This window comes from Mycetomoellerius zeteki, unplaced genomic scaffold (genome assembly GCF_001594055.1).
Source record: "Mycetomoellerius zeteki isolate Tzet28-1 unplaced genomic scaffold, Tzet1.0 scaffold310, whole genome shotgun sequence".
NCBI classification, from domain to species: Eukaryota; Metazoa; Arthropoda; class Insecta; order Hymenoptera; family Formicidae; genus Mycetomoellerius; species Mycetomoellerius zeteki.
Genome location: NW_017257295.1, coordinates 1,587,937 through 1,611,048, shown reverse-complemented (window position 1 = coordinate 1,611,048; position 23,112 = coordinate 1,587,937). Strand labels below are relative to the sequence as shown.

The window sequence follows — 23,112 nt, the reverse complement described above, 5'->3', positions numbered from 1 at the left end:
ACATATTTCACAGTTTAATCGGTATTTTGAGCCTGTAAAGTATTAATACTGAAAGTATATTCACAGCCATGTATATAATCAATATTAATAGAGCTACTGATTGCTTAGCATATAATGTGTACATTAACATATTCACAATACCAGTCATAATGTTACTGATAAGAAAAAAGAATAGGCTGTTGTAATTTACAGCATCAAAAATCTCTAAAGATTTCCTATATACATCCTCAATATTTTCTTCTTTCTCACTCTTAACATGTTTCTTTAAATTCACTGGCAAATTTTTACTCATTTTCATTTTGTATCTAATCCATACGTTACCCCTGTCTGACGGCCAACTAATTATATTCAGTAGCTCTAGCAAAAACTGTATGAACACTAAGAAACTAAGTAGTGCAGTTGTTAGGGCCACTATCCACAAGCAATATCCGGCATTGGCTAATCTTCGGGAAATCTTAAAATTACAGAATAATATTGCAAAGTAAATTAGTGCAGAGATCATAAATAATTTAAAATTTAACAAGGATAAAGGCCCAACGTAGTATCCTTTCACTTTAAAAAGAGATAGTTTTATATTAAAGTTTATACTCGATGTTGCGTGCAAATGATATGTGGAATGTATAAATCTCCCAATAGCTACACCAACGAAATACAATCCTACGTAACCGGGTATAGAAATTAGGCCTTCTCGATTGGCAGAAAAAAAATCATCTCTTGGCTCGTCTCGTAAAACCAACGTCTTTAAATCTTTGGTGTTCATAATGTATTCATGCATGCATAATATCCATATGCCTGAGAGTAATGAATATTTCGAGCTAATAGTGCTGGTAATCATGCTAGTAAATAATTTGACGATAGCTAAAGTTATAAAAAAGTTCCAATGAACTCCATATTCCGTGATGTGTTTCTGATATCCTATGTACTCGACTACTGCAAATCGTCCGAATCCCAATATCAAGAGAGGTATGCAACTTCGGAAGCATTTACTCATATTTCTTGTTAGAGTTTGTAAAAAGCTCACTTGACGGTAAGCAGAGAAGTCTCGAACTTCTGGCGCAACCAACGCATTCGCCAATATGAACAATCCGACACCTGTATCCATTAGACTGTATCCGAACACTTCTGTTTTGGCGAATTTCCGTGGAAAAATATGAAAATCGACGGCTAATATACAAATCGCAGTAATAATGTTGGTCAGTGCTCGAAAATTGGTTATGAACGGTATTTTATCGGTACCCGGCTGCTTATTTAAGTACTCGGCAGTAATATTTAAACTGAGGTCATTACTTTTCTTTAGCAACACCAATGACATGTTTAGTATAGAAACCAATATTATTATCACGCATACGCTACCAATGTATTCCGATAGTATGGTACAACACAAGATAGTCGGAATGATGGTTAACATGAACTCTACGACGACTCTCATATTTTTGTGGGTGTATATATACTTCTTAAGAACTTCCACAGTTGTTGCTGCCAATATGATGCTAAATATGGTTGGCAGAAGCGTGAAAATCACCGCTTGCGGTGTCGTGCCTTCGTGATTGGAAACAAACGCTTCTTGTTCGAGTCGATATTGTTCCTTGCTCACCGACGCCGTCATTGTCAAATCGAATTTCAGGCATTCTACGGACATTTTTTTTTTTTTAGCTCCAACTATAATTTTACACAGTTGAAGAAAGTATACCTGACAAAGTATACAAACAAAGAACTTACGGTTGCGGATAAATCTACTCTTTATTCATTATTTGTCACTCGTACAATAAATATACATCATAGTGTATATCGTCAGTTTAGTACGAGAAATTTGACATTATTGATTGATGCTGTTACATGGCGTCGACGATATCACACGTTGTCACGTTTATATTGCCGTAGATGGCGGCACTTTGCTTTTTTCTAATCGTTTCTAATTATTCTACACGATTTGATGAAAAATATTAATGAATTTTGTGATCTTTCATTAACTTTTATACTTTCATCGTGCCAAAGTTGTGTTAAAACGTTGTCTTACGATTGTGATAAATAATGTGATTTATTTAATCAGTTTATGTTAGAAAAACAACGCACTAATATTCGCTGTGTTAAACAAATTATTTCTCGCGTAATACTTTTCGCTTATTAATGTTAGTGTGTATTTGTCTTCGTTTAAATATTCAAGCAAATGCAAATATATATTTAATATGTAAGAAAAGAATAACATAACCAAAAAAACGAGTTACATGGAAGCGAAAACCAAGAGATCATTTCCTTTCAATGAAGATTTTGTTGCAAACAATCAAGTGAAAAAATTTAAAATACATGATCCAATACCAAGCAGAATCAACAACATGTTTGGAAATAATTTTATAGAACATTCCAAGGTACAATCCTCAGAAACACTGAAACATATTTCACTTGCTGAAAGAATGATGCCAACGAATATTGAGGCTTATGTAGGACAAAAACAAATCATTGGCCCAAACACAGTTTTAAATTATTTATTGGAGAAAGGAGAGATTCCTAGCATGATATTCTGGGGTCCACCTGGATGTGGAAAGGTAAAGCTAGTTTTACTCTTCATTCTTATATAGCTGCTTTATAATAATTATGATCATTTACAATTTATGTTTTAGACGTCCTTGGCGAATATAATAGCATGTTTAAGCAGAAAATTAACGAGTAATAATGTGCACATTGTGAATCTATCTGCAGCCAGTTCTGGTGTAAAAAGTATAAGGGATGCTGTTACCGCAGCAAAGGACAAATCAAAATTTGGATGCAAGACCATTGTCTTTATGGATGAAATTCATTGTTTCAATAAGCTTCAACAAGATATATTTCTGCCACACGTAGAGGCAGGAACATTTACTTTAATCGGATGTACCACTGAAAATCCATTTTACAGTTTAAATCCAGCTCTACTAAGTCGCTGTCGTATGTTTGTGTTAAATAAATTAACAGAATGCAACGTAACAGAAATTCTTCATAAGGCATTAGAGCATATAAATGGAAAGATGCTTGATGTACGAGAAAAAGAACTGATAAACAGTAGAGAGCAGATTAAATTTCATTCCAATACAAAACTTAAATATCACGTTGATAATAATACAGTACAATGGCTAGCAGGAGCATGCGATGGTGATGCACGTGTAGCTCTGAATGCTCTAGAATTAGCAACGCTTGCGAGGCAAGTAGATGGATCAAAAATATCACGCAATAATAATATAACAATAACTCTGGAAGATATTAAAAAAGGTTTAATAAAAACACACATGCTCTCCGAAAAAGAAGCCAATCAGAGCCATCACATATATTCCGCGCTTCATAAATCGATAAGAGCTGGTAAGGCAAATGCTTCTCTGTATTGGTTAGCCAGAATTATGGCAGCTAAGGAAGATCCGGTAAATATTGCAAGACGGCTAGTTAGAATATCTAGTGAAGACATTGGTCTAGCAGATCCCGATGCTTTAGGTAAAGAAACGAGATATATTCATTTCATAGTCTAGACTCTAAGAAATATGGATGTGAATTTAACACCCATATGCATAGTATTTAAATAATTCTCACTGTGTTGGTGTTTATATCAACATCGATTTTAAAACCTATTAAGTATTAACATCAACACCAACATGATGAGGATTAAACACCCATAGCATTAATATCAATCATGTTAATATCATATTAAATATCCATATCCATATATTTTAGAGTACAATTAAATTGTTTGAAAAATTCAGGTGTAGCTGTTCATACAATGTATGGCTGTCAAATGATTGGTATGCCAGAGTGTGACGTACTTTTGGGACAATGCACGGTTTATTTAGCAAAAGCACCGAAGTCTCGATCGATATATAATGCATTAAAAGCAGCTGAAAAAATGATTTTGGAATGTGAAGGTCCTCAACCGGCTGTGCCATTACACATGAAATGCAACTCGGACACAAAGCTGTAAAGTAGACTCGATATGATTTTTTTATTGTTTCTATGTATTTATTATTGATTTAATTTTTTATGATAAACGTTACTTTTATCTTACAGGTATCAATAATCTACTACGCTAAGAATATACGATGGTACCTGTTTACTTATTACAGCGTATTGATTGCTTTCAAAAAAAGCAAAATTTATAAATGATTAATATAAGATTTATATGTATATTTATATGTCTTTGTTATTTATTTGTATCTATTTTGTTAAAAAAAAAACCTTTAATGTTCAAGCAAAATTAGCTTTTAGAGGATGGGAAGTCAATTTATTAGCTTTTAATAATTTAAATTAATTTAACATGAGAGATTAGTGGATTTTGAAAATCCAACTTGCTTTTTCATTGCATGTATAATTATTATACAGGGTACTGATGTGTATTAACATCTGTATTTCTTGTCTCTCCATCTTGAAAATTTTCATATAATATACTTATTCCATTATGAAAGGTGTGAAAATTATTCTAATGAAACATTTCAACAAGAGTTTGAAAAAAAAAAATTTTATTGTCCAGATGAGAAACCGATATATCGATTTCAAATTTTTCATAAATCGTTTACTATAGCATCTATCTTAAAATATTAAATTGAAAATTATAGAAGTCCGAAAACCAGCTCGTCCTCTAAAGGTTAAGTTAAAATTGTTATCAATCTTTCTTTCAGCCTGATATTGAACAACTGGAAGTAGGTTCTATTCAAGTAACACATAATGTGACATCAAATTAATATAAAATTCAGTGAAACTCTTTCTTTCATCAAGTCTCAGTCAAGATGACATACATCATCTCAATATAACAATCAAGTATTGGATAGTCTACTAATCAGTAATTCATACATTCATAATTTCTCGGGGGGTAAAAAATTATTAATATTTAATTAATTATTTAACTACTATCACAATCTCAAATGTTTACTTATACTTATTCGCGGGACTTTATAATCCTTGTTATAGTACGATGTCGTGGAATATAAACGAACGATACGTTTGATTACGTTTGATATTGGCGCGCTATATGTAACCGACCAATGACGTTGGACACTAAATGCAAACAACCAGCTATTGGCTGGACGCTGTATCGTGGGGCAAATAGAGCACACTGTCGTCACGAAAGGGTTCATTTCCACTTATATCACACATCTTCAAAGACGGCTCGACGAACGGCGGACGCCCGATATCGCGACAGCCTATTCCGCTCACGTGTCGCACGTTAAATTACAGTGCCCACCCTACATGCAGTGTCGCTCGCCCTATCCATAACGCTATGAAAATCTGGACGTCAGAGCATACCTTTGAGTGAGTATGAAACGTGATTCTCTCTACAGGAATACTTCGTTGTACATTGTGCTTCGTTGCTTGACGCAATTGTCCCCGTATAATTCGTCAGGTATCCCGAATGTCAGATTTTGCCTCGTGTAAAAATCGTAATGCAACACACGTTTTCGTTACTCAACCTCGTTATACTTCCTCAGTTTTAAAAGTGAGTTTCTTATCGACAGTGTAACCTAGTAACGAATGTGGATTATCTCCAAAATGGAAAGGGCTCTAAGGAGCCAATCTGGTTTTATCTATTTTTTTCAATTAATTTTCGAAAATTCGCGAATGTTTTGTACGCAAAAAAAAAATGTTTAAATAGCCCATTTATATCTGTTATTACAGCTGACTCGACTTAACCTAAATTTAAGAGGCATTTTCTCTTTTCGCTTTGTCCTACTTAGAGGATAATTTCGTCGAACGAATAATTTTCAGGAATTGCATTGACGCGATTCTTCTCGAATAAGGACAATTTTATTTTGCAGTCATCCTTGGGAGACGGTAGCGCAGGCTGCATGGAGAAAGTATCCAAATCCTATGGTGCCTTCGGTTATTGGAGCGGATGTCATCGACAGAGAAGTGATCAACGGTGTTCTCCGTACCCACAGACTCGTCGTTTCTACCCAATGGGGCTTTCCTAAATGGACGCAAGCGGTATGTCTTATAACTTTCCCACGTGCTGTCACATTGGCGCGCGTTCAATATCGCTTTAGCATATCTAGGTCTAACCTTACCTCCAACTCTAACCTTTAATCAGTACTGTCCGTATTGCAGTTGCGAAATGAATTGCCAATTTTGTATTATTTTTACAAATATTAAAATAAATTATATGGCGAAGTGTTATCTTCGTATACCAAATTTTTATATGTATATTACATAATATTTACATATATAGAAAATGTATGAGAATATATCTTTAAATATTAAAAAAAAAATATAATAAAACATTTTTTTATATGAAATTGTAAGAAATTTTTTTTGTTGTATAATATTTGAAGATACATTTTTTTGCTAATTTATTTCGATATCGTTCGTAACATTCCAAACTACTATTATCGACCCTGACAACGGTGACGCGAACGTGATGTCACTACTAGTAGTTACATGTAGCTATCACGTGTCTTTTTACGAAATACTTACTGTCTAGATATCAAGTGGATATATCAAACCGATATTGGGTGCGGTCCACTTGGCGTTACAAATACTTGGAAACTTTTGATTGACTAATCGGAAGAAAGAATTTTGCTGATCAATCAAAAAATGCTTCAAAGCATTCGTAGCATCAAGTGGACCGTAACCATTATGTATATAGTTCTATAATTATGTATATAGTTCTAAAAAAAGTTTGTTTCGCAGCCATAGTATGGTCTTCTATAGACACAGATAATATTTCGTTTGTCGTACGACAAATTTTTCAGTGAGCGTTTTAATTGATTGTAGAATAGAGAAGTTATTAAATTTTCAGAAATCCTCGATTTTGTAGCCAATTAATACGTTTGAAAACTTTGTCGTACGACAAATGAAATATTAGTCTACGATTAATGCAGAATGTGCTAGAATACAGAAAATGCTATAGTGTTTCATAAAGTGGATAATGTGAAAGATATATCTTTTAATCACACATGATCTAACGATCTTCGATTTAAAGATTTGTTTTGGTTTCAGAAAATATGGTTGTATTTCGAGCAAATAATTGAAAGGCTATTACATAACTCATTTAGAAATATTTTTTATCCCACAATAATTATATATTTTTATGACGCATCGAATTTCGAACGGGCTCAATCGATAATAAGAATCGTACAATGAAAGTCTTTATTTGTATATCTCATATTTTATCGATGTAAATACATTCAAAATCTGAAATCGGACAAATCTACTATTAAAAAACATTTTTGTTGTAATTTGGTCCGTAATTACTTGGATTCAACCATGCTAGTTAATAATTAACAAGGAAAGATTGTATCCTAATTACACGACTTGGTAAAGAATCTGTAATGAAAAATTAAAGCTCGTTTTCACAACATATAGTTACCTAAAGATTATCAAGACATTCATGAATGAATTCTCAATTCAAATTTCTTAGCAACCTTTAATCTTTAGGTAACCATTTACGTAACACAGGATGTTTATTTTAATTAATACATTAAAATATTTCAAGAATGAGACATGGAATTGAAAAAAGTTTCAGAAAGATTTCGAGGGGGACAAATTTTGGTCATGTTTTTTTCTAAGTGGAGACGCCAAAAAGATATAAAGGTCCATCTCCTCTTTTTTTAATGGAATTATATGATTTTTATTTACATAATATTATTCCTTTAATTATTCTATATATAAAAGTATTAAGGTAGAGAGATATTAAAAAATCAATAGTTTTCGAGTTATTTTATACTCTTTAACGTATTCTAACATATATTGATATGAAATATTAAATATCTCGTAAACTATTCATTTCTTGATAATCTTAAATACCTTAATAGTTACCTTCATACATAGAATAATGAGATGAATCAATTGATGAAAGAAAATCCATAGTCGCTTATTAAAAAATTTATGCATTTTGTATTACGCAACTAACTTTTTATCTTACACTTTCATCAGAAACTTTTTTTTTCAATCTCTCACACACACACACACACACACACACACACACACACACACACACGTTTCATTCTCAAGATACTTCAGTGCGTTAAATAAAACACTGTATAAAAAGAGTCCAAGTATCAGCCATGCTATCATAAAGAACATTCCAGCATGTTTTTCATTATAATACGTAATCACATGGGCAGCGACCTGCTACAAGGTCGCTTAAATCGACTTTACTGGTTGAGATACGCAGAGTGAGTTGATGGTAATTTTGCGAGAGAGAACTTATCGACAGCTGTTTTCAATTAATGTAAAGGAGCGAAATAAAAACACGAATTTTAGCTTTAGCTGTTCTTTTGTATTAATTATGTATGTTAATTTTGTTTTTATTTTTATTCTTCTTTGAGTCGCATCTTTATTTTTTCTCAAATATGATAAGATTGTAATAAGAATGTGTCTGTATAGGTCTGTGTATGATATGTAAATACATGTAAATGTCCGCAGTTCATCAAACTTGAATCGTGAGTTCTCAATTTTTTACTGCTAATCAGTCATACCCGTGGAACTTATCTACAACTCAGTTTATCGATTTTTTTCGGCGCACTCTCGTGGCGTGTTGATAAAACCGGTTCGTTTACGAATTCTTCAGAACGACCTTCTCGAGACCTTCGTGATTCGATGTCGCTGCCAGTACCGCTTGAATAAGTTATTGACTCGCGCCAATTACTTAAAGACCTTTACAATTTACTTTTTTTTTCTTCACGCGCAAAGTCACGTAACTATACTATTGCTACAAACTTGAACTAATGCTACATACGAAGAAAATAACTTACAATTAGAATGGATATTTTTAGATTTTATCAATTAATTTTTTCGTATAAATATGTTCAATTGTATTTTTTAATACGTAAATTTCTTATTTCTTAATTCCTAATTTTTTTCTTACTAAAACAACTCTAAAATAAATTTCTTAAAGGAATTTAAATTTTAAAATTATGCGACTATTTTTGTGTGTGCCTTTGAATTAAGATAATACGCGTTGTCTAGAATCTCTTTAGAGTTTTGGGTACCTTTTAGGTGCCTTTTAGATACCTTTTAGGTATCTAAAGATACCTTAAATCTCAAAAGATGTCTTTATGACGTCTTTTAGACATACATGTTGTCTGGGAAGCTTCAGAAAATAAAGGGTATCTAATATTGCTTGTATATTTTTAGAATGTCTAGCATTAGTTTTAACGTCAAAAAGACATAGTATATTTATGTTTATCCTTGAAATTTCTCGATATTTTGATGAGAAGATGAACTTCGAACGCGGCGGAAAATGTTACATTTGATTCGTTATTTGGTTGCGCAATCATCATGTCAGTTGATGTTTTATTTTAATGAAATCTTGTGAGAAGAGTTGTTTTAATGTGACATATAAAGGTATTTTAGATCGAAATGTAAATGTTCAGTAATTTACTATGAATTTTATTTTTCTTCATATTATATGTATAGTATAACTTGGCTTGTAACTTATTTTTATTAGTGCATAAATGTTTTATATGGAGACTCTCTTTTCGAAAAACTTCATCAATTCCTATCATTTTATATAGATATATTAATAGAGTAGTATTAATGCTGCATACTAATTTCTTAGAGAAACGACATCGTTATATTCAGAGATTTTTTATTTCTATTATTCGTAAAAAAATTGATATTGCACCTTGATGTGTAATTTTATCGGTTGACGCAGCTTTTTCACGGTCGTTCGCACAGTAAAATTGACGTTGCACTGATCTCCGGCAAGCGACAAGAAATCAATCTATGAAGCAACGTAACAGAATCATTCACCTCTTTCGCCCGTGGCGTGTCGGCAAAAACCTCGTGCTATTCACTACCCCAGTCTAGCAATCTCCGTCGCGGCAACGTGGAGACCCGGAAATTCGAAACTTTCGACAAACGTGCGCAAAAAGAAGGTGCCGGGGACTCGGGGAATTGCAAAACAACATTCGCTCTAACATCAACTTTCATAATGAGCACGCTCAATGTTACGCCGTTTGGCAATTGTCCAGCCAGACGCGCCCGCCTTCTGGAATACTCAGGCAACTTTCTGTTCTCCCGAATTCCCAATCCTTCGCTATCCCACGGTGCCTTCGCCGGAATACTGGAGATTCCGGGGCGTCGAATCCCTTTCGGCTCGGCGAATCGCTTCCTCTCGTCAGATTTTCTATAAGCTCGGCCATTTCTCCGGGCCGTTTCGTTGTGCAACCACTCGTTCGAATGGCTCGACTCATAGTATCACATATAAGCTGTTCAAGAAATGGTGGAGATAAAGAGATTGCCCAATACATGGCCGACGATAAGAATTCGTAAGAGAGATTTATTTTACGAAAAGATCTAAAGGCTTGTCAAAATAATTGATGAGATTAATGAGAAATTTCATCTTTACATATTTTGTTTCTTGTAACATTATTCATCGTTTTATAGATATATCTATACTAAATAATTAAGAGTCGCAAAAATAATAATTAAAGTTTAACAATTAAGAATTAGGATAAAGCTGTCGATTTTTTGAATAATATAAAAAGTAAATACAATTTAAATTAAAAAATTATAAAAAGAGAACTTTCTAGAATCTAGAGCATCAACATTCAGGTCATCAACATTGTTTAAAAGTTTTGAGGTGACACGGATATATCGAGCAGATGGGATCGAATGTGGTAGTTTTGTTGATAAAATATTCCGTATACAATTGCCGCAGAAACTTGCAATATTTAGATACACTCGAAATAATTTAACGGGTGGGGAAAAGTGCGAAGGACCATTTTGAACCGCAACACTTTCGTCGACACCATTTTTAACGTTACACTCCCGATGCTGCACTCGCCATCACGCTATCCGAGTAATTAGCGGATGCACTCGACAACGAAACGCTCTGGAAAAAAAGTACGCGAGAAAAGTTCACTTATCGCGTCCTTTCGCGCGAAACGTTTAAATTGGTGGTAGAGGGTTCGTATAAGCAGGCCGGTTTATTCGAGCGACTAATTACAATATGCATAATTAATCGGCGAGGAACAATAATTAAAGTATACTTAGCGTGCCAGTCTAATTAGCGTCTTTCTAATTACCTAATTACTCATGCTAATTTGTTATTAATATCGCGTCGCCACGGAAACTTACGGAGAGTGGCATTATATTTCTTTTCGGGCGGAATAGGCAACTTAAAAATTGTTGATATATTTAAGCCCGAGACACAATGAAAAACAGAGTAATAAGAACAGGAAATAAGATTTCAATTTATCAGAAACCAATATATACCATGAAGTTATAAACTGGGATAATTTAAAAGATTAATAGAAATTTTCAAATTGTATTAAAGATTGAAATCGCATAGAGTATTCAATCAAATATATAAAACATACATTATTGCACCAATACTATTGCAATAATTTAAAAGTTTCTGTTAATTTGTCCAAATTATTACCTTATACAGTTTCTGCATACAGAAAAATGCATACTGCAAATAATAATTACTTGTTTCAAATATTTTAAAAGTTCATATATCCACAAATCTATCATAAGTTCATCACAAGCATTAAATTTATTTAATATATATTCTGAATTCTAGAAGGTTTAATATTTCAAGATTCAATTAAAACATTAAATTAAAATAAATTCGATTTGTTTATTATATAAAGTCGTTTCTTCGACTAAAGTCAATTTTTGTTTTGAATACATATTAATAAATTTGTCTAAAATTTGTACTAAGTATATTTTAAGATTATTATCAAGAAAACATTTATTGTTAAAAATAACCGTTACTTAAAAGAAAGAAAGTAAATTAGGTGATTAGTTTTCTTAGCAATAGAATAGTATTTTTCTATGTGTAATAAGTTAAAATTTAATAATTTTGATAGGTTAAAATTTGTCTGTGTTCCTATTGCCTATGCTTTTCAATTGTGTCTCAGACTCAACATTTTTGAATTATTTATCGCCGATTATTTCTAACGATTGCCGGTAGGTGCAAGCGACTGTCGAAGCGCTAAACTGTGCTGCCAACGTGCGTAAAAAATTTCAATACGAGATAAAATTGGTTGATTGATCGTTTGTCACTAGGATGACTCTTATTTTTATTTGACAACATTTTATGATTAATCCCTTTCGGTTCAGTGTCTTTTCGTGAAAAAATGTCAGTTTGTTATGATTGATGATTTTTTATAAGCTTGCAGTTTTATCGAGATCGAGGACTTAGATGTATTTTTTTACAGGATTAAATAAACGGTATCATAAATTTAGGATATTTGTTGTGCTTCCCGCGTAACTGTGAGAGTAGAATAATGCAAACGTCCGCTATAGGCGGTTAAATTAATTACCGCGCGCGCCTTCTGACGTAGAACCAATTAATAATCGCTTATCGCTTTCTATAGAGTCCAACGCTATTCGTGTAAATGTTGCTTTGTTTGTTTAATTCGCCTTGTGTACGTATAACATGCTGATACGAGTACATAGTGTATTTCCATAAAGGTTCGTTGTTACTTTCCTGATTGAACGTGAATACTACTGTAATTTCTGAAAATAATGTCTTATTAATACTATCTAGCAATATATCAATAACAGTCGGTGAAATAATTGAATAATTATAATACATACATATATTATAATGTAATGAGAAATGTTTTCATTTGATGGATTATTGAACCATATAGGATGACATGTTATTGAAAGCAACGATATATTGTCATACATTAATGCTCAGCTAATTTTACTTAATCTATTACATCATTATTAATCATGTTATAATACATTATGATAAACATTGATGAATTACGATTCTATTGCATTTCTTTTTTTCGCTCTGCTGAGCACGCTATGTGAAAAGTCGTGAAATCGAGTCGAAGTAGCTCTCAAAGATTGAAACATGCCATTGAAGTTTGGAAGGTTTTATCGTTAAATTTAACGCGGAAAGTTTGAAACCGGAAGTGCTTGTCTATAGCACTTCCGAGATTTTTATCGGTGGCCGAATCGGTTTTTAGCAGTTGCCAGCCAATTCTCACCGGAACTACATTTAAATGACTCGGAATTTTTTTCGACACGGAAAGGACTTTTACGTTCTTGATGCCAAGGCTTATTATGCAATCACACGTTTTTTTAATTTTTATTACAGTTAATCGGCTACGCGAACTTGTGTTATGCCAGCGAGCGCAGCGAGGTCGATCCTGTGAATAAGCAAATGATCCTTAGAACGCATAATGTAAGTATCTGTTCTTTATTAAAAAATAGACTGAGAAACCGTTGTACTTTTTCATGCATTGTACAATTGCGCGTTGTACAATGAGAAATTTTTAGATCACGAAGTAATATAGCTGTATATTTTTCAAAATGAATATGGCGTCGATATGACATTTGATTACTCATAAAAGAGGTTTCTCAGTATATAATTGATATAAAAATAGTTTTAGATATTTTATGTTAAAAGAATAGTTTATATTGGTAAAATGAAATTTTTCTCTCTCATAAGCCGCTGATGTCTCTTATGAAAAGCAATGGCTGCGTTCAGCAGAGAAAGCAGCTTTGCAACTGTTGTAAAATTCTTGAATACGATTGGTTTATACATTTAGATCCAATGGGGAACTAAGGGCAAGACCAATCATATTAAAGAATTTTACAACAATTGCAAAGCTGCTTTTTCTGTTGAACGCAGCCATTGTGTGATGTGACAGCATTCACACACTGTCCACAAAAACGACATTTCTAAACGTAGTCCAATATCTGATCATATTTCCGATATCCATAGACTAACATAGATCCGAAATATCCATCAGCAGTGTGCTTGCTTCGCTTAATTAAAATTGTATAAATCTGTCATGCGGATTTGATTGAATTTTTTAATGGAGAACTTTTATCGGGGAAGGGGTGCTTTTCCTGCAAATTTATTCGTAATTGCGTATTCGATACGAATACGTCGCGACATTTGGATTCAATTGCGATTCTAAAATTAGATGCGGAACAGCATCATATGCTGAAATGACTTTCCGCTAGCATTGGTGTTCGATTTCGCAACCTGGTCTCTCAAGCTGTTATATTAGATATTAAATACGAGAAACACGTGCGAAAAAATATTAAGAATTTGACCGGACTTGTATCGTAACTGCATAATTATTGTTGCTGGAATTAGATATTACTGATTATTTCTGTTTTTAACATTTTTTAAATTTAATTTGAATTTCGAAATTAGCGAGTGTAAGTGATAATATTAACAATTTTACCGTAGACGCGTGTACTATCAGAAATAATATTCATCTCGGCGGCCGGTTATCAACGGAAGCGTCGCGTTGAAACGCATCGATGATCGCAACGCGCACGATTCCTCGTTTCTGCGATAACGAAGTGAGCATTTTTGGGCGATTTTTCGACCATAACGAAATTGCGAATGCATCGCGGTCCCTGTTGCGAAATGGCACTTTAATAAAGTGTCGTCCGGAAAGAAAGAGAGAATGCTGAGCGGTTGCTCCATTAGCGCGTAATAAAAGCATTCTTCCCGCAACGCTGTTTCTCTTTACATATTTCGCTGATAAAATGATGAAAATGTTATGGATAAATGGACTTCGTTTTGTAATGGTTTAAAATTATTGCGCCAATTTATTGTTATTACGTGAATCATTAATCCCTAAATTACATATGATTTTTATAGTATGTATTATATCATACATAACGGTAAAATTGTATTTTATTGTTTCTCCGATTTGTTTCTTTCAAAGTTTTAGGAAAAAGAAACTACGGGAAAATAGTATAGATTTTTTTCAATAATATTCTTTTAGTTAATTCACTATATTAAACTAAAATTTAGGCAACATAGTACAACGAAAATCATATTGAATATATATGCATATATATATATATATATAAAATAGATCACAAAATTACTTTTCTCATTACTCTTTCTTTTTTTCGTATGCCGTGGATAGTTAAAAGTTTGTCGAGGCGAATTGCTATTCTTGACTCGCTTTGTAACGGGCAAGTTTGTCAAATTGCGTCAAAGTTTTTCATGCCGCGTTCGTGCCTGGCAAAGTCACTTGGAAATTTAATATTTTTCAATACTCCATCGTAATACGCGGATTACAATAAAAAAAAAGGTTCACGATCTCAATGCCGGTTCGTACATGCAACACGTCTTAGATAGAAGTGCGCCGACGCAAAATCATCGGATTTTTTCCGAGCCGCTATCAGAAAACGATTTTCGAGCCTCGATTTACATAACATCCGTTCCAAGGAGTATGCATAGTAAAGACCCTCAGGAAAAGTATCTAGCTGCAAGCTCGAAGAGATCGACGCGTCTGAAAGCGGGAAAGAAGGGGAGAAAGAGATGAGAGGAGTGAACGTGTTGGAGGGGGAGGGAGCTGATGCACGCCACCACCGCATCCAGAAGGTTGGATATGATAGGTTATTGATGCGCACATTACCGGGGGGGTTGCATAGCTCGGGGAGCTTCTCAGCGCGGGGTATATCAGGTAGGGTGTCAGAGAAACGGCGGTGGGATATGGCATGCCAAGGGAGGTAAAGGGGAGGAGGACGCGGCATTGGTCGCGTCGCGGCTCTCCCATTCGCGTCGAAGATCATCCCCCGTCGACGGAAAAGAGACCAAGAGAAACGGCGTGGGGTGGTAGATGCATTACTGGTATGATGAACGATCCGCAGGTGGCTTAAAGCAAAAGGAGGAGAAACCTCCCCTTCCCACGTCTATACGGAGGAGCTGTTACGTCGACCTTTTATATCTATCGAGATTCCGTATGTATCCACGCGAGTACATTATGTACTCGACGTATTCGCACGCTGCGATTCTAGTTAATTCGTACGAGAGGGTGCTTTTGCAAGTGAGAGGTAATCGGCGCTTGAGCGATGTACTCACGCGGATAGCTGATGGGATGACTGAATAGGATGATCGAACGAGAGTAAATCGCCTTGCGAAGGTCGGCATAGCAATTCCATTAGCTATATGCATGATACTTTAACGGGCAATTCATTGTTCGTAATGCTTATCGATGACTGATGATAAGAGTACGATGAATTATATATTCCATTGATACGTAGAGAGAAATGGAAGTAAAAATACTAGAAGTAGAGGTAGATGGCGATCGTTTACGTAAAGTGGCTAATAGATTCGCCATTTTTTGATATTTATGTAGCGAAGTGGAGAGAACGGCGGACCGTGTTATTTCTCTACCAGGCACACATCGGAACATAAAGGGTGATACATTAAATTGCATAAAAGCGGCAAACAGTGTACCGCTATTGTGCCGCGTGCAAACCGATACAGCGGGCAAAGACAAATCGTGGAGCGTCTAAAGTATTAATGCGGAAAGCCGTATACAACGCAGGGGATGCAGTCGCATATGATCGATTCCACTTCGAATCCGAAGGTGAATACCGCAGACATCGTGCCACCGCAATAAATTCGCCTTTATCCGCTCATCGATCGTTTTACAGGGTGCAATCTTGTCACCTTTATTCACACCGAAGCGTCACGTATAATATACGCACGGCCGTCCCATGGGTGTACGGTGTAAGACGGTGAAATACGTTATCGTGCACACATTACGCGAAGTATTCAACAATTGCGAAACGAGAAAGGAAGTTGATTTAAAGGAAAATTCCAGCGTGCATGTTGAGTCACCGGGGAAATGTTGCGAGCGGCACGCTGCAGTTGATGCCGCGAATGAGACCGTCTCTCACTGCATTTCGACTCCATCTTCCTTGCGGGGAGAATCATCTTTCTTGTTCGTGCTATCCTCCTCAACGAGAAACGTCTCCGCAATTAAGCTTGCGGTCGAATTCCTTGGAATGTACTTGTTCATTTGCCAGCGTGTCTCCAAGATTTCTATTGTATGCAACGCACCGCGTGCTTTGAGGAGTTAAATTCACGTTAAAATAAACATTACTCGAAACTTTCCTGGGGAAACGCCAGTTGTATCTCAGTACAGGATACATGTGTTAGGAATATTTACATTTTGTGCGGTACAAGTTTATCATACTAAAACACAGGCCCGCGTTATTTAATTTTTTGCTATCTATACATTTTTCTGTAGATTACAATCTAAAACATAATTTTAAATTTTATTTGTGTGTGTATGTGAGCGCGATACACATACCTCATACCACATCACATCTACTATCTATTCACCAAAATAAAAAAAAATTTTTAATTGAAATTTTTAATTCAAATTAAATTTTAAAACTTTTCAATTAAAAAAATTTATATTATAAAATTTAATATTGTAAATTTTTTTAAGTTAAATAAACTTTAATAAATATAATTTGTATATGAATATATTGAAAATAAAATATATACTGATCAAAAAATATCTATTTATATGAAAAATTTTTTTTATGTAATATTGTTAAATTGTATTATAAGAAATGGCTTTTCCAATTAATCGATTAATGGAAAATAATTTTGAAGTGTTTGTTTTGATAAATTTAATTAAATATTAATTAATTGATGTTTGATTTCGATAAATATTATGAACCAGTAGATAACAACATTTTCATATGTTATTTCCTCACTTCTTTATGTTTTAAGGAAATGAGGAAATAACATGAAAATGTTATTATTTACTGATTCATCATATTTATCGGAATCAAACACCAATTAATTAATATTTAATTAAATTTATCATCAAAACAAACACTTCAAAGTTATTTCCATTAATCGATTAATTGAAAAAGTCATTTCTTATTTAATACAATTTAACGATACTAAATTACATAAGAAAAAATGTTTCATATAAATAGATATTTTTTAAATTTTAATCAGTATATATCTCATTTTCAAAATATACATTCATATTTTGTGAGAGTTAATTCTTATAGCGATCGCTAACCGTGGTAATCTATAAGATGCATTTGTCGCATTAGAAATGAGTTCGAACTGGAACTGCGCAATCCTCTCGGGATGAGTTTACGTGTTTCCTAATACGCATGTCATGTAGACAGGCGTACACGCATGTTATACGCACATTGCTCATGCACTCGTGTGAGGAGATCGCGATGGATGATGTGCGGCTCAACGTGAGCTCGGTCGAGTCCAGCTAAAGTGTAACTAGTCCCAGTCGAATCATCTCCTCTCGGGGGAAAGGGATATATCTTTAGCAATTTAGTCCCCTTGCCGGATAGGATTCTGTTACGCATACGTTACACCATGAAATGCCGTTGTGTCATTGATCCTAAGTACACGCATCGTACATGTGCATCGCGTTACAGGACTGAACATAATGGGATAGCTGGATATCCGCGAGGATTATACCATGGTACACGCGAATATTAAGACGATCACGATCACGACCCGGAATAATTGAGTTGCCGTTCACCCGCACGGAGAAGGTTTGACGGATTTCTGCGCGCCGATTTCTGTAAGTCGGCGTTATCTGTAGGAGATTACTTTCGCAATTAGTTATTAATCCGCGTAAGTGAATCGCACATGATTGTTAAGATATTTATCATTCGATGAATTTTCGTAACGATCGCGTCGATTTCTCCTATAGGTTTCTCTCATGAAGTTTATGCAACTCGCTGTTATAGAACAATAATCGCTAGCAATTATATAATAAGTATACAATAGAGCTTCTTAGTATTCGGAGATATCTAGATATTCGGATATCCGAAATCGATTCCAATCCGAGAACTCAAAACCGTATTATTCGAGTAATCCGGATATCCGAATTATTCGGATCCGTGGACCTGAATTTGGATCCGGATCTAAATTCAGATTCGGATTTGAATTTGGATCCGGATTTAGATCCAGTCTAGAAAGAAAGAAAATATCGATGTATTTAATAAATTTTAACATAAGTTACTTTTTAAATAATAAAAATTAAAAATTCACATATAATTGAAGAAAAACAAAATTAAAAAATATAAATATAAATTCACACAGAATTATACAAGCACTTAAGACTAAGATCCAGCTAGTTTAAGGCATTTGTTTCAATAAGTTGTGTTTTTCACATATATACGGTCCTATGAGATTTAATATTTATAAATATAAATGTTTAGAACTCTCAATCTTAAAATAGTAATAACAAAGATATTCAAGGCTAATAAGAGAAATATTTGTATTTCACTTTTACACTCAGACTAAATAAGTGTATAATGGCTTTAATATGCATTATTCAGTCCGCATTAATGTGTTCAACCAAATTCGCTATAAGTTTGCTACGAATCCGGAACCGAATTCAAGAACCGGATCTGATTCGACTTTTTCTATTCGGATTGAGATTTGGATATTTTAGAAAATTCGAATCTCCGGATAACCCGAATTTGAAACATTTATTCGTAATTCGGATAAACGGATATCCGGATAGCTTTAAATCCGAATCAATTTTGAAGCTCTAGTATACAACAATAATCGATAACAAATTGGAATTTGATAGTATTAGCGAATACGAGCCTGGAATTTGTTGCTATTATAAATTTTACATTTAATTATCTCTTTTTCGCGCGCGCGTTAAATATACATATTTAATCCGTATAACAAATCAAACTAACAAAGACTCCTCATAAATCTTAAAAGAAATTGGAAAGAATAAGGGCAATAGGAGTCAGGCGCAGAAGACGTCGCGCAAATAATACACCCATAAAGCGTAAAACTTCTTTATTCTACTAAACGCGCTTACATGTTTAATATATTTAACACTATAGTCTCACAATTATAATAATTTCTTATCAAGTTATTATACGTTATGGACGAGTAAATCTTATTTATTTTGGGTAAATCTTATTTAGGGTAAACAGATTATTGATGGTGAGCCAATTGCGTAAAAAATCCAATTAAGTGGAATTTGAAGTTCTTCCGCGTTGACATTTAAATTGACATTGATTTATATAGATAAACATTATTGCGTCACGTGTGAATGGGGTAAAAAGTCGCGACACAGCTATTTTCATGTAGCTTGTCAAAGTCATCGTTTTTGCGGTTCTGTTACGATACATTGCCGTTGCGATGTAACCGCGATGATACACTGTTACGAGACATTGAAAAAAAAACATTTTTTTTTTAGTGAGTTACACGGCGCTGGCGGTAGTTACGAGCAAGGTGTTTTACGCGCCGGTCCGCTTAAACTCGCACTAATGAAAATACTGCGCTGTCTGGGCATCGCAAATATTGCACCGCTATAAAATTGCATATTGTTAATTTACAGCAATACGGGGTATCCCCTGGCGCCTCGCGGGAATTCGCGGGTGTCATTGTTTCATAGTGAATATAAGCGACGGCGTAAAAACGGTGAAATATTTTCCCGTTGCTACCGGCCGGATATTATCAGATTATAGAACGAACAGGCGAGCGGTGGAAACCGACCGCACGTAGCACGTGTCTGTTTGCCGTTAATCGCGGATACGTACCTTGTTTAAACTCATTCATCCTTTTCTCGCACTGCTCGCGCAGATGGGGCATCTTGGCTTAACATATCCTGCTTATGTACCAGCAGTAATACCGGCAAACGTTAGTATAATATTATATCTAAATCTCTTCACACATAAGAAATTGTACTGTTAAATATTAAAGGGGCAATTATAAAATCCAATTGCTTTCAGCTATGTATATTATAATATAAATAATATTTTGTTATAATATAGTTTAATGTAAATAATATTTTGTTTTATTTTATGTTTTGTTTTACTTTTAACTTCCATTTGTGTTAAAATGTAAATCAATTAATTTCCGTGAGTAGTTTTAAAATAAATAACATCCATATTAATGTGTGCACTTAGTAAATAATAAATTTAAAAAATTTGGTGTAAATTTAATATATTTTCTAAAGTTAAATTGTTTTACTTCATTGTTTTAGTTAAATTAACAACATGTTGAATGGCAGTTGCAATCTAAAAATGATTAAAAATAAAAATTTCTAATAGCCCTCATTTCTCCTCATAATGAATTGTTTAAGGAATTCAAATTGTTCTCAAATTGTTAGAAATAAAAAATTGGGTATAATTTGACGTTATAAATTTAACAGGGTGCAGGTGAAATCAAATTGTAATTAATGATTAGAATTCTCAACTGAACGTAATGTTAGTTACTCTCTAAATCTGAATCAGTGGATAGTCACTAATTACTCAGTGGCATACTTGACACTGATAATCAGTTTAGTTCAACTAAAAAAGAAAGAATGTTTGAGCATTATATAACTAAAATACTGATATTTGTATGTTAATTTCAATTTTCCAATATCATATTCATTGAATTTAAGCACTAAAACAAAGTTAATTGGATCACATAATAAAGATTAGCTAGGTTAGGGATCTCACATTTAATTCACTGATTACCAGTGGCATACTTGGCACTGATATCAGTGATTATCCACTGATTCAAATTTAGAGAGTAACCACGAATATAATGTAGATATCACTATAGCATTCATCATATTAAAGCGTTAAACGTAGACCGCGATTGTAGTCTGCGTGCAAAATACAGCAAAGTTAATGTCTAATAGAATAAAGAGAAATTGTATCCCAATGTGTATCAATTAGGTTTCGCAGAATAAAGACAAACAAATCGAAAGCGGATTGCGAGAAAGGGATGTGTATTTCGGCCCGTCCGAGACGACAGCTGGTATCGGACGATGGGGTTAAAGGGGATCAACAACTGTACAAGTCCGGTGAGCTCGTTCCACGACGCGGGGTGAAGTTTACCATTTTTCATTAAACTTACCAATTCGCCCTCCCGCCCCGTCTCTATATTTCAATCGGTGCGAAAAGCGTTAGCGCTATCCGCTCCGCATCCGTATAAATACCTCCGAATGTGTGTACGTGACTGTATGAGGCGTGCGAGACACGTGGTCCCCCTTGGTGCGATACGACGCTATGGCGCGCGTTGAACCGCGTGCAATTTGTTGTTTTTATGATTTAGAGGACCACGTATATAATAATTCAGACGCTCGTGCGTCCAGCATCACCCTCTCTCGCCTGCCATCCTCTGTCGTCCCTTTTCGCCCCCGTTCACTCACCGTCGGAGGGTTCTCCATCACCCAAATCCACGGGGAGTCCGCGAATACGAGCTGGGGATACATCGCCGATACGCGCGCGTCCGTTATTAATTTTCATCCTCGATGGCGAGTGGTCGAGCATCCTCTTCGCCACCGTCGCCCTAATCCTTCTCTCTTCATCCCATCTCGATGTTTTCGCGCTCGCGCACGGAAATTCGTGCAGCAACGAAGGCGGCGCGGCGACGCGGGAAGAGGGATCGTTAGCGGGGAATACACACGAGCCGTTGCCGCTAAAATATCGTTCCGGTTTCCTTCGTGCTCGGCAACGTATTGCGATCCCTGCTTACACGCAGGCGCGCTTGATTGATTTACTGGGTCTCTGTTTTTGCGGGATTCCGTGAAAGCCCATCCCCCGTGACTGGCGGGGAACCGATGCGTATTAACCCTTCGGTGACGCGCGTTTAAATCATCTGGATTCGATGGGCCCCGATTTTCTTCCGAATCGCCGGCGCGACATCGCGGGATTTTATAAGCGCGTCGCTTTAGTTAGAGTGATGGATGGGCTGCTCACGTTTGTCTCGCGGCTTTGTGTCCATTTAATCATTCGGTCGGTTAATTTTATTTGGAGATTTGGAACTATACTCGGTTAAAATACCAGTAAGATGTTACTGAACAATTTATCTTTAGATATAAAAGGCATCATTTTGATGCAGTTAACTCTTTGTGGTCTAACGTTTTTTTCACTGCATTTTTAGTCCAACTAGATCGTTGGTGTTTGATTTTTCAAAGGGTTTTTGGGCTTTAAAAATGTGAAAAAATTCTGGTACTTTTTTCTTTCAACATTCAAGAATACGATTTTACAATAACATGACCCGAAATGTTTTTCATTTTTTGTACAGGCCGAATTTGAGGCAGAAAACGTAAATTGAAAATTCGCTTTTCAAAGCTCCGGTTGGACCATGGAGTATCAAAACGTGTCTGAATTTTTTCACGAAATTATAGAATTTTGTTAGAAAATGCAGATACAGTAAGCGAATAAAATGCGCGGTTTATGTATTTCATTAATTCGAGGATGAAAACGAGCTGTTAGAAGTTGTCGGTTACACGATCTAATACCGATTTGTCAGCAACGCCGAAATCTGCTGAAATCGGTGATTACCGCGCGCACAGGAAACGTCCGAACTGAATCGGGGTCGATTTTGGGTTGTGTGTGCCGCCCAGCAGATTTGGGCTTCCGGCCGCGAAACCCTCTCGAGGCATTGGATGGTATGGGCGAATTGCG

At 35.0% G+C, this 23,112-nt stretch overlaps 3 protein-coding genes across 3 annotated transcripts in view; 2 read left to right on the top strand and 1 right to left on the bottom strand.

Moving 5' to 3' along the window:
- Positions 1-7: 7 nt before the first annotated feature.
- On the bottom strand, positions 8-1,852 carry LOC108724796 (phosphatidylinositol-glycan biosynthesis class W protein). Its single transcript, XM_018451412.1, has 2 exons — positions 1,720-1,852; positions 8-1,629 (listed from the first exon to the last, which is right to left on the bottom strand). Exon 2 carries the CDS (start codon positions 1,604-1,606, stop codon positions 8-10), a length of 1,599 nt encoding a protein of 532 aa, XP_018306914.1. The 5' UTR covers positions 1,607-1,629; positions 1,720-1,852.
- Positions 1,853-2,099: 247 nt separating this feature from the next.
- Positions 2,100-4,100, top strand: LOC108724794 (ATPase WRNIP1). The gene is made up of 4 exons (XM_018451411.1): positions 2,100-2,543; positions 2,619-3,456; positions 3,723-3,933; positions 4,024-4,100. The coding sequence occupies exons 1-4, from the start codon at positions 2,226-2,228 to the stop codon at positions 4,031-4,033; spliced, it is 1,377 nt and encodes a 458-aa protein (XP_018306913.1). The 5' UTR covers positions 2,100-2,225; the 3' UTR covers positions 4,034-4,100.
- Positions 4,101-4,911: 811 nt separating this feature from the next.
- The window catches only part of slmo (PRELI domain containing slowmo), a 24,631-nt gene continuing 6,430 nt past the window's right edge, over positions 4,912-23,112 (top strand). The window contains exons 1-3 of the mRNA XM_018451409.1: positions 4,912-5,262; positions 5,766-5,934; positions 13,016-13,102. Of these exons, the coding sequence (XP_018306911.1) occupies positions 5,231-5,262; positions 5,766-5,934; positions 13,016-13,102 (288 nt within the window). The 5' untranslated portion in view covers positions 4,912-5,230. The remainder of the gene's footprint in view (positions 5,263-5,765; positions 5,935-13,015; positions 13,103-23,112) is intronic.